Genomic DNA, 16180 nt, shown 5'->3' with positions numbered 1-16180 from the left:
AGTTCAGTTCAGTTCAGTTCAGTTCAGTTCAGTCAATGAGAACAGACCCTAATTAATTATGAACAAAATAGAATTTATAGCTGTTATTTAATGTTGACAACTGTGACTGCGGTGTAATTAGCATAAACTGTATGTATTAATGCAATTTTGATAGGCTACAATAAGGTTAGAGACTTGGAGAAATAGTAGCCAAGGCACAGGCACCAAACATGGAATATGTAATACGGAGTACAATAGTAACCATTTTGCTAACTGTATTTGACTTCAAATGTCTGTACTTATCGTTTAAAGTTTAGCTACATGAAAAACGACTAAAGTGTAGATGATATATGTTTAAACTCTCTATAAGATTATCATACTATGAGTTCAAAATATTACGTGTAGTTTCTATTTGCTAGCTTGATACTATGTAACATAATACTTTAAGGCCATATTCTGTTGAACAATTTTGACTAATCTGGATCCGAACATAATAAGTTTAAACAAAGTTAGGTCTATTATAATGAAAATAAATTCAGATAAATTTAAAAAGTAAGTTGAATAGAAAAGAAATACTTTAATTTGCAACATGCATATTAATTAAAAAAAAAAGTATAAGAATTATTTAATAATACGGGTATTGATGAAAATACCAATTGATGCGTTATATTGTCATAAATTTTCATTTTTGTAATATTCTATAATATAATGTATATTATACTTATGTGTAGCCTTAAAAGCCTAGGAGGTTTGTAATTTTATATCACGTAGTGTTTTGAAAGATAACATAGGGCAACAAAAAAAATCTATCTCAAACATTAGGCACAATATCCCAAAAAAAAAAAAATTAATCTAACTAATTTGAGTATGTAGTTATGGAGTGATAATTAGCAAGTGAACTCCACACATAGGGAGTAAATATTTTCTATTTTAAATTATTGACCTCAACTTACCCACTACATTACGCATTTACGCTGAACTTATAAGCTCTAATTTCGGTACAATGTACGGATATTTGACCAAAAATCAGAAATATTCCATCGAATTGAGCAAATTAATTAATCATATAACAACCAGCGAATGAACTCATTTAATTTGGCAAGTTAATAACATATTCAAGGCCTCAAAATTACGAGAACCTATTCACAAAACTTACTTATATTATAGCTCATGTGCCTATCTTTCAAAAAAAAAAAAAAAAGAAGCTCATGTGCCTAAAACCATGTTTACGTGTAATGTTTTTGCATTTATTTCCCAACAGAATACGCGTTTGTTTTTTTTTTTTTTTTTTTTTTGTATGTTTAATTTGATTGATTAAAGAAAAAATAAACTCATCTGAAAGTACGAGTCCCTTCTACTATTATATAGTAGATGCATAATATAGTTGGATTTTGTTAGGTGATTGAAACGATGAATTAATAAAACAAGCTAAAATGCAATGTATTAGGCGCAGTTGAGAAATGGGTTGCCAGCGAAACAGTATCTAAGTTAGTACTGGTCTGATTTAGTGTATATAGCTTTGCGTTAAAAGGGTTAATGGTGGGAAATTTTAAGTTATGAGGGTCTAGCTAGGAAAGAGCTGTTTAATGATCATGTGTTCTTCTTTAAGCTACGTTACAACACTTGTAAATTGTAATTTTCGTCCCTTACGGAATTAGACCATTATATGAACACATGAATGACCCTGAGTATAGTTGATTTGGTCATCTAACATATACATTCAGTACATGATTATGTCGATCAGGAGCTTTTTTGACTTCGATATGATATGTATGTCAATCATATATCATACTTCTATCTTATTTATTAGATCATGTTTACAATCCATATCGTTTATAAAATAGACACTATATTATGGGATGAAGGGAATACTTGTTATAAATCCGAACTTGTAGTATAAGGAAAAAAGAATGCTCTTTACATTAAAAAGGGTTTTTGCTTGCAAAATCTTTTCTTTTATTCTTATGCATACTTGTATGGCTATAATCAAGCTTACTTTTATGGACCAAAAAAAAGTGTACTTTAAGTTACAAGGAACTAATATAAGAATATGATGATGATTAGTAATAATTCATTGAATTATTATAATAATGTTTAAAGGATAGGTAATAATATAATCAATTTTCCACCTAGACTTTGGTGTCAATACAGACACTAACTCACATACTCACGTTATTCAATTATAGTTTCTTTCTGTGTCTTCGGTCCCTCGTTCAGTACACATTTTGTTTTCAATTAGGGTTCATATTAAAACTTACCACTAAATTAGATTCTTTGATTATAATTTCAAACTCCTCGTGCAGATGCCCTTGTAATTTTTCAATTATTTTATTGTTTTGTTGGTCTAAAGTTTTTAATCAAATTTAGGACTTAATCTAAACAAAATTATAGTACTTAATCGGATTTAATTAAGGGCGGTGCCTAAAACCTACATGCTACGAAGTATCGTATCTAGCAGCAGAATCATGATTAGAAGATATCTGTTACTCTAACAACATTACTTAATTACAGATTATGAATATTGTATTGGCAAGTTTTGTTGTTAATCTTTAAATCCTATCAATGTCTTAAAAAGAATTGCCAAATTGGACTGTTATTAATCTTCTAATAGTACTGAATACATACATGATACATTTATAGTCCACAAATTATGGGAACGTACATCCAGGTATAATTATATGTTATCTTAATTTGAGCACTCTTTTATGTAAATATGTTATCGTTGGTTTTTCTCAACTACTTTTATGATTAAACTCATTAAAAGAAACTTTGCAAAATTTTGATATGGTTATTTACAATAATTATGCTCTAAGGCAGGTTGTATTAAATCAATTAAGATAATAACCCACATCGGTCACATATAAGTTGGGATAAGTTTGTTATACCACGAATAAAAAAAAGAAGAGAGTTTAACTAAGTTATAGCGTAGTGAGCTACTCCATTTATAACCAATTAATTTTACGATGAAACTGTATTGACATGTATATGCATGGCCGAGCTCAAAAACACAAAGTTTTACCTATCTACAAAGTCGATACATGCTTAGAACATAATTCATGTTTACATTTCATACATGCAACTTATTAAACTATTGAACTTTAATGAAAATCTGGTCTTCGTTAATGTAGTATAAACAATAAACTACATGCAAGTGATGCAACTGTTCATCAACTTGCATGCATGGTTTGAATCTCCACGATCTAAAATTAAGTAAATAATTAACAACTTATAGGACGTAATTATCGCCCGTACTTAAGAATTAATCACATCGTTAATTAACAAATCCTCGTGCAATAGAATTGAAAACATAAACAAATTGCATAAAGTATGGAATTAAGCAGGGTAAAGTACCATAGGATTGTACTTGCTACGCGGTAAAGTGGTCCAAAATTAGCAGCAAAGAAGTGGTCCAAAAATAGCAGGGCATTACTGTTATTATTGCCAAGGCAGAGTATCTACTTCTATGATGATTCCATAATAACATAAAAATGTAACCATTAAATTCTAAACGTATAATGCAATTTTTATCAAAAGAAACAAAAGAATAAGGCTCTAATTTGCATATATTTACTGCAAATTACAGTAGATAATCATGTGATTTCCACGTAAAATGATTGTTAAGTGCTATAAAATACAGCAAATACTCAGTTTTGAATAATTTTCACATCCAGATCTGAATTTTTCTTTTTGGATGGTAGTTCTAAACTGTTAATGCATTAGATTGGCATATTTGGTCAATTTGGATACTAAAACGTGGATGAACTAAATAAATAAGTGAAAATAATTCAAAGAATTAGGAAAAAAAATAAAACATAACAATGAACAATATGACTCCATAATTTACAATAAGATGTTTTTGAGTCTTGGAACTTTGGACTGACACTCGAATAATATTTATTTTACTATAATAATAATTACGAGTATTTTGTTTTTCAAAACCTAAATTTGACCGAATTGAACTTTTATGACTTAGAAAAAAGATAGGATGACACTTAAAATGTTGCATGCACGACAAAATCTTGTTAAGATAAGAGTGTCAAATGCCTCGACACTATACTTTTTTGCACTAGCTTAGTCTGCCATATTATGGGCCTGTTCACTTCAACTTAATTTCAGTTTAGTTCAGTTTAGTTAATCTCTAACCAGTTCAATTTAGTTTAGTTTAGCTCCAATTAGTTTAGTTTAGTTCAATTCATTTCAGCTTCTAATTTCCTTTTCTCATAAAATATTCATTTCAACTCTATTCAGTTGAGTTCAGTTCAGTTTAGTTCAGTAAATGTGAACAGGTCCATATATATCAATTGCAAGTTTTCAAACATTAAGGTTATGTTGGCCTTTGCATCTCATGCATCATATGATTCATCTCTTCGATCAACTTAACTTTAATTTTCACAAATACCCTTTTTTAATCACTAGAATTGTAGCTCAAAAAGAGAACTTGTGACATTAGTAGAACAACATTTATAAACTTTTCTCAAAAAGTATTTTCTTACTACTTACTACATTATTAATGTTATTTTATTACGAAATTATTGATAATAGATGCTAAACCCTTCACTATTCTTATTAATATCGGGGTATATAGCAATAAGATGGACTTACAAAAATCATTTCTCTTTAATAATCATGGTCTAACACCAAAGTAGGTGATGTTATATCATTAGCAACCTAAACATTATCTAAATTGTTGTTTACATCATAAACAAGGCTGTCCTCTCTAATTAATCATTGTACCTAATTCTCTAATTAATTTCAACCTATTTTAAATTACACTTTAATTTAATTTCTCTATCCTCTAAAAATGCAGTCTTAAGCTAGCTAAAATAAATAAAATAAATCGTTAGGATCGGCGCAACTCTGCCAATATTCGCGATTAATCGTAATGGGTCATGTTGTGTGGGCCACCCAACATGTTTCGCCAACTTAATTAAATCATAAACTTAATTAGCAAAAACAGACCACCCCTTTGTTTGTGTTCTAAAGTAATTATATGATCATGTGTTAGTCCCTTAAACTATGACGTTCAATATATAATTTTAATTAAAGATGGGTTTATTTCGGTTATAATATAAGTTCAGCTGTGAGTTTCAAGGCTTGTCTTATCTAGTCAACTTCATTTATTCTACTCTAAAACTATATAATATATTTTTATATTATACAATTATACAGTGGTGTTATATTTTTGAGTTTTACCTTGCTTGAGCTGCCTTGATTAGGAAATAGTGTAAGATTTGATTCATAATCTCTGCTTATCAAAAGAAAAGGCTGTATTTTGGGTAAGACGGCTATCTATTATGCTATATATATCTTGAGATATTTGCATTTAATTTTGAAAATGTTTCTCCATATTTAAATTATTTACAATAGCTTAGTATTGATTCGTAAATTATTTTTTTACCGTAAGAGTTTAATTACCGATATTAACCTTTTATTTTTTAGCTGTCTCATAATAAGTTATTGCAAATCTTTTTACCGCCTTATTTGTAGTTGTGTAATATAGAGCATACTAGCTTGTTGATAAGATAATCAGGTTGAACCAACATTATATTGATATGCACATGGAGGACTATGCTCTTATCTCTATAGGCATGTGTGATGCACGTGCTGGCCTGGTGCCATATAGATACGATTCTCTATTTCTAGCATCGAGTTATGCATGAATATATAACCTGGTTTATTCATTTTCAATCTTAAATAAGTGGAGAATAACTGAGTAATTTTATTTAAATCAGCTTGGGTAATGCAAGTAAAGTTATTTTTTGACCTAAAAACATATTAAAACAAAGTTTTGCACTCTTACCTTAAAAGATAAAAACGTAGCACATACTTTAACATTAAAAAGTTAATTACTATTGCTTTACAACAAGGTTAATCAGAGATTAAATTTAATTTGAAGCATGACGGCCAAGTGGTAGTACTCCCCTTAAGTAAGCTTCCTAATCACCTAATATGGTAGTTAAAAACTTCAACAACAAGTACAATAATCACATTATTAGAAGCATAAATTAACCAAAACATTATTATATAAAAATATAATCATATCATACAGTTAGATCATATTATATTATTATAATATAAGGTTGGTCCTCTTATATAACAACCTTCTCAAACCCCCACTTTTGAAACTCTCTTCATCACCACTTTCCACATCAAAATATTCAAAGCTCCCCCCAAAAAACACCTTCAAATAAATTTCATTATTTGATCATCCAAAAATATTTAAATTTTTGATAAAAAAAAAAAAATGGGAAATAGTTTAAGGTGTTGTTTGGCTTGTGTACTACCTTGTGGTGCACTCGACTTGATCCGAATTGTTCACCTAAACGGGTACGTAGAAGAGATCACAAGAGCCGGTGTAACGGCTGGTGAAATTCTTCAAGATTATCCAAACCATGTCTTAAGCAAACCTTGTTCACAAGGTAATATGGTTAGGAAAATCATGATTTTATCCTCCGATTCTGAGCTTAAACGCGGTAGCATCTATTTCTTGCTACCGGATTCTTCTTTGCCTTCTAAAAACCCTTATTCGTCTAAGAAAAACAAGGTTAAGAGTATTACTCACAATCAAAAACTCAATGATCAGGAGCTTAATAAGTCCAAGTGTAATGATAATGATAATGATAACGATAATGATAATAAAGTTTTGAGTATAGATTTGTCGAAATTAGAAGGTGATCATGAAAATATTAGCAATGTGGTAGTTTGTGAAACAAATTTGAAGATTAAATCTAAATCTGGGAAGCATCAAAGGAGAAGAAGCAGCAGGGGTAAAAGTGGTATTTGGCAACCTCATTTGGAAATTATTACTGAAGATTTGTGATTTTTTTTTCTTTAAATATATATTAAATTAAAATTTTATTCTCTCTAAAACTCCTTTATTTGAGATTTGCAATTATATGCAAATTGCAAAGCCTTTCTTTTTTTCCTTGTCAAAAATTTCAAGGTGTTGAGGATGGAGTTATAATTTATTGTGGATACATTACATTACATTTTGGCTTAATTTTTCTCCGAGTGCTTTGTAATATTGGCAGCTTCGGGTTTATTATTGTACAAGTACGGAGTAATTCTTAAAGAGAGCTCAAAATATTTGAGCATACCAAAAGTTGAAAAATACGGAGAACTTTGGATTTTATTCTTGATTTTTTCAGAGTTAATTAATCGCGTTTTATTTTATGTATAATGTCAGATAACTTAAGTCGATCTCACTTGAACATAAGATTCAATAACGAACCCTTTGTCGATAGGGAAAAAAGAAAACCAATTCAAAATTATCATTGATATAAACATCAAACGACACTTACAGTTAATTGTCATGTTTAAAATTTTACGCGAATTCTGTATGCTAATACTTAATTTCAAAGTCAAATGACGCATCTAAATAAAATTTCACATGAAAATTTTTAATATTTTTGGTGGATCTATCTTAACTTGAATAAATGCTTTGAATCTCAGTTTTATGTCTCTTTCCATTTCTCCATCTTCCATTGTTTTTCCTTTAAAAATATCTATCTTCATTAATCAACCAATGATTGGATGTTTAACGTACACAAGGCAAAGACAGCTATTTTTGCAATATAGTATTTATACGTAATTCAATTCGGTTGTGACAATACATTGTAACTGAAACTTTAAATGCTCATTTTAATTTCTTACTCTAATTTTTTTTTTTAGTCAACATAATGTTTAATTAGTTTATCAATGCAAACACACTTATTAGCCAAATTCAGCCATTGTTGACATTAGGCATAATAATTATGCACCAACCTTAGCTGGCTTTTGATTCCCACTGCACCCAACTTTTGAGTCATATTCACTACAATTTTAATTTATGTGGTTTTAAGTACTCGTAAATGATCTTAGCCTTAGCGGAACTTAATTTGAAATAAATATTCTGCTAACGTTACCCCTCAAAAAAAAAAAAAAAAAAAAAGAAGTACTCGTAAATGATATTACAAGTAGCAAATGATATTAAGGTACAATTAGAGTTAGGTGTACTCGAGATCAAAGTAGAAATCGTTAATCAAGCTAATAAGGACAATAATTTATTCTTTTGCAACACAAATGCGAAGTAATTCAAAAGAGATTATATGTCAGCAAAATTGGACCGACGATATTGTTGTAAACTTGTAGTAGTGATAGTACAAAACATTGTACTCCATAAGTCATACTTGTATTTGATTTTGCCTACTTCTTAGCTTATTTCATTCATTCTTCTTTGACTTCCTATTATATTGTTAGAAAAATACATATTATAGTATAATACAAGTGAATATCATGCAACAAAGTGTTGGCTCATTCAGTAAGTTTCCTTACCTTAATTAGATTTTTGAGGTTAGAGGTTTGAATAATCTTACCCGGTGAAGTGTTTGGGGTAGAGATTCCCTTAGCATCCCCTCTACTCGATCTCAAGTGTTTGGTCTGATCCGTAAATACTAAACTAAAAAACCGTAAGTGTTGGAAGTGCAAGTGATTTCGTAGTGTATAAATGTCAACATAATCATAAATCATAATTATGCATGGATGAATATAAATTCCTCCATGAAAGCATTTGAATTTTGTGCTAATAAGCCTGGGCACGAACTCTTAAACCCGCTCCGTACTTGTGTTTTGAAAATAATTAAGTTCTCTAATCACATGATCCAAAATTTATGTATATTCATTTCTCCTTATATTTTTTGGGATGGTCAAAATATAAATCTTGGTAGGATCAATTAGGTGCTAATGATAAAGTTAATAATAATTAATCATGCAAGTATTCAGATTACATGCATGAATACATGGATATTTTTTTATGATCATCAAAATTGTTAATTACTCCGTACAGATATTACTGAGGAGATAATTGTGGTAGATGTGTAATATAACTCAGGAATTTGTCTTCATCATTGCTTCCAATTTTGTGTTCCATATATTACATTTCTTCCACATTATTATTATAATGAATAATCAAATTAATTAATCATCAAGTTGAATAATACAAAGAATGTTACTAGTATTATGATGTAATGATGCACAAAATGCACATAATACATGATACTCCCTTTACATGTAAACGTGTGAAAGATCTATCTATGAATTTTATTTTATCCAGCTCAAGTCATGATCGAACCCCTTGTATTTCCCTCCTGGACTGTTGTTGTATAATTTCTTGGAAGCTTAAGTGTACCTAATACCCTAGTTTGACAATCGATTAACTATCGAGCTTCTTAATTTATTTGAATTAACGTGTTGTTAATTTACCTGTAATTTCCTTCACTCATTATCTTTGTTAAGGTACGGTCTTATTAGAGTGGTACCCAAAAGTTGAGATTATATCATATCATTGTCATAATTTGACTCTTTGTACGTACCAAAAAGTGATAGAGAATATCCATAGAATATTCTCATCCTAGGTTTAAGATATATTTTGTATAAGATTATCTTTGATATCTGTACATATCTTACAGTTACCTAATATGATTAGGTTTCTCATTGTAACCCTATAAATATTGATCAATGGAAATCACTCTAATCGAGGAGTTTTATATTATCTGACATGGTATCACAGCTTAGGTTAGATCTTGGGATTATATACAAAAATTCTCACCCTGCCGGTGGGTTAGAAAATTAAATCCACCGGCGGGATATACAAAGTTTTTTATGCTTCCGCAAACACACATATAGATTTTTTTTTCTTTTCTCAAAGTTATTTTTAGAATCTTTATGTAATCTTGCGCCTCCCACCAACAGTAGCAATCGCGAAAGCCTCCTCCATCATTGTTGGCAATCGCATACACTACCGCCTCCCACTACTGGCAGTAACCACATCTGCCAACCTATTCCATGTGCCGCACTCTATTTCCACCTCCCCATGACCAACAATGATTCTTACATTGCCTCATTGGTTTTTTAACACATAATCACATAGATTTTGTTTGGGTGGTGGTATATCACAATAAGGTCAACTTTTGCACATCTCTTTTGCTATCAAGTTAGCTCCTTTTATTGTTGCAGCACTTGGAATCTTTGTGGAGTATTACTTCTTGCTACCTGGTTTCTCTACAGAGAATTGATTAATTTCAAGCGGTGGGATTTAATCTTTTCTTGCGCAATTTTATTTATTTTTCTTCAACTGTGATTTCACGTAGTAGTGTAGTGTCTTCTTCCCGATGATGGTTTGATCCCTTAGCTTCTTCTTCTCTAGATCTGCAACTTAGCCCAAGTCTGTGTGCGGCTCTTCTCCTTCTCCTCCGGCCTAGCAGTGCTTATCTCTACTCTATGTAGGTCGTGGCTGTTGCTTCTCTCGCCATCATCGGCACATTTCTACTACTTTCTCTTTTGATCATGGGTTACTATACTATCCTTACCGTTCGATGCGTGATTCAGATCCAGTCTGAGCATCCGATTTTCTCCCGCTCTGACTACGGGGGTGTGATAGAGAATATCCATAGAATATTCTCATCCTAGGTTTAGGATATATTTTGTATAAGATTATCTTTGATATCTGTACATATCTTACAGTTACCTAATATGATTAGGTTTCTCATTGTAACCCTATAAATATTGATCAATGGAAATCACTCTAATCGAGGAGTTTTATATTATCTGACAAAAAGAAAAAAAAAATTGATGCTTGATAAAATTAGATTGGTTGTTAGTAAATCATATACAATTAGACATGCATGCATGCTCTAATAATAATTTTGCTTAATAATTTTGATTTTGCTTGAATAATCAATCACTCATCAAGCACATTTATTTTAGAAGCTGTTTGACTAGACGTAAAAGCCAAATACTAATCTAGAAGGCATGCAAACCCCTAATAAGTAATTAATAAGATAACTAAATAATTAATGTCCAATAATTTGAAGATAAGAGATCGAAATAGATGCTTAAGTTTTGAATTAGTCATATGGAAAGTTTGAAACAATTGGTTAATATGATTGAGATAGTATTATTATTGATTATAAAGATGAAATTATTAATAAGCATAAATAATTTAATTTCATTTTTGAAATATATAAAATAAATACTATCTCCGATTTTTATTAATTGCAACTTTGGAGTATTATTTGTGAAATATAAAATATTCCAAAGTTGCAATTAAAAAAATCAGAGGTAGTATTTTATATTTTTTGGCGGGTATATATTATATAAAATGAAGTTAAATAATAAAAACACAAAAAGTAGTTAAATAACGACAAGTCGAAGGTATGATGTAATGCCAAACAAGCTGGCAAATCCTTTAATGGAAGTGAGTCTTCACAATTCACATGGATTCAAGCTTCCAGCTTGCTCGCTCACTCTCAGTCTCTCTCCTCCACATATTTTCATAAACAATAATGTTTTTGGCAATCATTAATTTATATATCTTCATTCCCTAAATCACAACTTCGAAAGTCTATTGCTTTTACCACTTTTACAGATCATATATATGTTCACTTGTCAAAACTTGTTAAATCAATTATGTCAACTATCACTTCAAAAAACTATATGTCTAAATTAATCCACTTTATATATGAAATACACATCATGATGCATCTAAGATTTATGTATTAGATTAGCAAATAAAACATATACATACATATGAAGGATATATAAAAATTAGCGATTTGTTGTCTACAATAATTACATTAGCTTAATGCAATGGTAAAAAAATTTCCTAAATTAATTTTGACTAAGACAACAAGATGTAAATTGTCTTGAAGGTTAAGATGTTGCATTTTGCAAAGCATTTGAATTTTGTGCATTGGCACAAACTTTTTTAAAATTTGAAAGTAATTGTAAGTTTCAATTGACATGATCCAAAATTCATGCGAATTCTTCAATTTTTGAGTTTTTTTTTTTTTGGGTAATGCTATATGCAGCCCTTAGGGATGCATATAAGCATTTAATATCTTTCCTTTTTAGTATTAAATTGGGAATTTATCAACAATTTGCGAGTAAATCGGTGTAATAATTGTATATTTATTGTCAATTCTTTCCACTTTTAGGTTCTTATATGCAGCCTTTGGGGCTGCATATATCTTTTTCCTTTTTTTTTCTTCCTAAATACGAAATAAAGGAAACAATATAATATCAGTAAAAAAAAATTACTGAGTAATTAGGTTTTTAACAAAAAAAAAAAAAAGTTCACCTCGATCAATAACATTTAACACATCTAATAGTTTAGAAAATGTACGTGAAACTCTGGAATAATACAAGTATATTTCACATGCACTTCCTTCCATATAATTACTTTAATGGATTACAAAATACTAAACAAATAAATTACAAATAAAGAAAGAAGGCAACAAATAGCTTAGAAAATTTACCAAAGCAACAAATTAAATAGCTTATTACAATTAAAAACATTTACCTCTACAAGACTACAAAGTTGATATAGATGATCTTTCGATGAGAAATCTAGGGTTGAGCATATAAAAAATGTGGATTAGTATAATCTTCAAGAAAATAAAGTTATGAAGAGTTTGTCATGAAGAATTTGCTCATATTAACTTCTACATGTAATTTTCATGTTTATACCTAAGAATACTCTGTACTAACCAAACCGCAGTATGGTGTAATGATAAATATAAATAAGAAGTATCATCATCAGCTCATACCTGAAAGATTATACCAAAAACTTTGATACATATAACATATGTATGTACAAGTATCAAAAAAATTACTAGCACTCAACTATATTTATAGCCTTTAGATAACCATTGCTTTTGTCGTTGCAACACTAAAATTGATGTCTTTCCAGGAAAATCTGGTGCGGCGAGGATATCTCCAAGGATACCAAGTTCTTGTACTTCACTCCATTGTTGTAAACCAGAAAGTTGAGGACTTTCTGGATTGTGTGATCTTCCTACGATGATAAGGTCAAAGTCTTCTGCAATAGACCTTAACATTTTTGCAGTTTGTGAACCATCATGGACTACTTGCTCTGAGTAGTTGAATTGTTGTTTGATCTCTTTGTACTGTTGGATATCCGAAATTGTGGTGGAATCAAGCTCGGTCTCATCTTCGGAAGCAACTAATCGGATGACAAGCACCCATACCATTGGTCCAGAGGCCATGCGCTTAGCATATGCTACCGCCTCTTGATCATCTGCTCCTATGAAAATCACTGCTGCTGAGAACTGATTTTGCTCAGGTTGGGATTGTACAACTACTGAGGTCATGTTTGAGGACTCAACTGTAGGGAGCTTCAATGTTCCTTTATTAATGAAGATCCCTACAGAGCATGGGGCTCGTTCGAGCATGCTGTTGTTAAGGGTTCTCTGCCCATAATCCTCAAACTCGACAGATCCATCAAGAGTACTTAGCTTTCTATGGAAGGGTAAGATGATAAGTGATGCTAAATTGTTAAGTGCGAGTGTGCATATGTCATCATGCATTGCTTTAGGTGGGGTGACTGTTGTAAAGAAGTGTATAAAGAGGTCTTCCATGTTAGCTCTTTGAATCAATGAGTTAAAAGCTGAAATCATATCTTCAGAGTAAGACATGTTTTCTGATGAATTTCCCTCTTGTAAGTCATGAGATATAAATATGGGTTGTGCTCTTCCAACTAGCTTTATAAGGTGTAAAACATCTACAATCATGTTGTTCGTGGCTTGGTTAGAAAGAGTGAGCAGATGAACAAATGCAGGCACATCATCTGGTTTCGAAATGCAAGTAAGGATGCGGAGATGAGCTTCAAGATTGCAACTCACAATATCTCTGTTATGATATCCTGCATACTTCCTTAGAGGTTGATAAAGGCACTTAACTATGATGGGTATAACAATTGCAACAATTATTGTGACAACCATTAAAAAGGCGCATGTTGAGATTCTAATTAGCTGCCAAAAGTAGAAAATACCTCAAGTTAGGATTGAATATATAATATTTGAAGAAAAATGATTACTTACAATAACTTACGTACCCTTGAATCAATAAACATGTTAAAGATCCCAATTTCGACAATCCCTTTGGAAGACATAATGGCAGCGAGTGCCAAGGCGTCTGAGATTTCCATGCGATAGTACAACCCACACGCAAGGCATATAACGATCTTTGTAGCAAAACCAGACAAAGTGACAAGGATTACACCATCAATGACTTTGTCTTGAAAGTTAACTTTAAACACATTGGCCCTCATGGTAGACATTGTTATGAAAAAAGGCTGAAGAATTCCCGAGACAAAGGTGTCAAATTTACCAACTATAGCTGATCCTAGAGGCGGTCCATCAGGTACCGCCGCTCCTACAACCCAACAACCAATTACCACAAACTCCCCACTAATATTTGTTACAAGACCTCCTAACAACATCAACAAAAATATAGGAATCAAGTAAGTATCCTTAACGGGTTTTCCTTTAGGGGTCTTTTTTATTATTTTTTTCATCCATGGTCGAAGCATGAATACTACAATGAGGACAAACACAGAAAGGCCAATAACACGACGTCCAACATATAGAAGAACTTCATGTGTCTTCTCTTTTTGAAGAAGATCTACAGTACTAAGTATTCGTTTCAAGGCTAATGTGTGAGCAATGCCCGCAATCTCACCAACAATCCCACAAGACAAAGCTAATCTACCTAGTTCAGAGTTAAGAAGCTTCAAATCACTAAGAAGAACAGCAATGACAGGAAATGTAGACAATGCTAAGACTGATGCACTAGCTGAAAGTTCGCTCAGTTGCTTCTGATCACTGACTACTCGAATAAATCCACCATACCAAGCCGCAACTGTTAAGCTCACAACACCTGTGAGAGTGGGAACTAGTAGTCCGATTATTACAGGTTTTTTGCCAGTTTTCATGATGATGGTAAAATCTGTTTTAACTGAGATAATGAATATAGAAAAACTAAAACCCAACATAGATATACACTTCCATACTTCATTACTTGCCATAGGAAATATGAGTTCATGAGCTTCCTTCAGTGGCTTAATATGAGTTGTGCATATCTCCGGCGTTAAGACAACACCTGCCTATATATCACCATAAGATAGTATATGATCATTATCCGTGAAAACACTAATACAACACACAAGTAATAAATTAAAAATAAACAGGTTTGAATGGTCTCAAAGTATTTCTTATGATTAACATACATAGTAATGGCTTTAATTTTTCCCCTTTAATCTAGCTAGCTAATTATGCTACCTTATAGGTCAAGCTAATCATCTTAGTACAATCATATATGTTTATATCATAGAGGGATATAATCTAGGAAATTCATCTACTTGAACATGAGGGGCTAAAGAAATTTCACAACAAAATCTATCCTAAAGTCACGAATTGATTCATAGCAAATTAAATAAATTGTATATAATTAGTATACACACAATGTCACAATAATATGGTAAATGAATCGAGAGCATACCATTAATTGTGAAGCAAGAGGAGGAAGGCCAAAACGCTTGAATGAGCTATGATGTATGGCTTGAGTTAGACAATAGACAACCAACATTTGAATTAGCAATACTATAGTAGGGAATTCTACCAAATGTGTTCTAGGGTACCATGGTGGTATTTTAAGGCAAACCGGTGACAACCATGTTGCATTCCATTCTCTCATGATGGTCTTTGTTAGAAAAATGATAAAACTCAAATAATGTTAGGCTCAGGATTACCGGGAGAAGTACTTAATATAAAGGTTGATCTGAGTGCAAGCCTTGTTTTAGGTTCCTCTCTCAGGATACTTACATACAAGGCATACTCATGCATAATGTTTTTAACCCAATTAGTAGCCTCCTCCCTTCCCACCCCGAATGCAAACCGGGGTGGGACCCTAGGCAATTAGGGTAGCCTCACTAAGCTGTATATCTCTTTCAGATCAATTTTCTTTCTAATAATTTATTACAATTTGTAATTTTGAAACCTCTTTGACAAAAATCTTCCTTCTTTCTCTATGAATGAAAGAGCTACCGAATAAGAGGATTGTGGAAAAGAGAGAAAGGAGGATGACAATCAAAAAAACAAACAAGAGAATCCAAAGGAAAAATGTAAACTAGATTAGTAAATACAGCTTGGACATAAAATTGTTGGCCTTTGTATAATGTTTACTAAATTTAGGTTCTATAAACAATACCATATGTATGGTAGATAAATCCATAGACAAAAATTGAGATCATTACATATGATTAATCTTTCTAATTAAAATATATAGTAGTATATTAAGTTTTTGCCCTCTAGCTTTATTATTATGTTTAAAGCTAAGCAACAAGTGAGTTGTGGCAAAAAACTTA

General features: G+C 31.4%; 2 protein-coding genes across 2 annotated transcripts; one reads left to right on the top strand and one right to left on the bottom strand.

The window, feature by feature from the left end:
* Positions 1 to 6045: 6045 nt before the first annotated feature.
* On the top strand, positions 6046 to 7111 carry LOC110683957. The gene has a single exon (XM_021860353.1). The coding sequence runs from the start codon at positions 6224 to 6226 to the stop codon at positions 6797 to 6799; it is 576 nt and encodes a 191-aa protein (XP_021716045.1). The 5' UTR covers positions 6046 to 6223; the 3' UTR covers positions 6800 to 7111.
* Positions 7112 to 11908: 4797 nt separating this feature from the next.
* Positions 11909 to 15813, bottom strand: LOC110683956 (cation/H(+) antiporter 11-like). The gene is made up of 3 exons (XM_021860352.1): positions 15316 to 15813; positions 13871 to 14920; positions 11909 to 13787 (listed from the first exon to the last, which is right to left on the bottom strand). Exons 1-3 carry the CDS (start codon positions 15508 to 15510, stop codon positions 12636 to 12638), a joined length of 2397 nt encoding a protein of 798 aa, XP_021716044.1. The 5' UTR covers positions 15511 to 15813; the 3' UTR covers positions 11909 to 12635.
* Between the last annotated feature and the right edge of the window lie 367 nt (positions 15814 to 16180).

This window comes from Chenopodium quinoa, unplaced genomic scaffold (genome assembly GCF_001683475.1).
Source record: "Chenopodium quinoa cultivar QQ74 unplaced genomic scaffold, ASM168347v1, whole genome shotgun sequence".
Taxonomy (NCBI): Eukaryota; Viridiplantae; Streptophyta; class Magnoliopsida; order Caryophyllales; family Amaranthaceae; genus Chenopodium; species Chenopodium quinoa.
The sequence above is the reverse complement of the archived record's forward strand: the minus strand, read 5'-3'. Positions and strand labels throughout refer to the sequence as shown.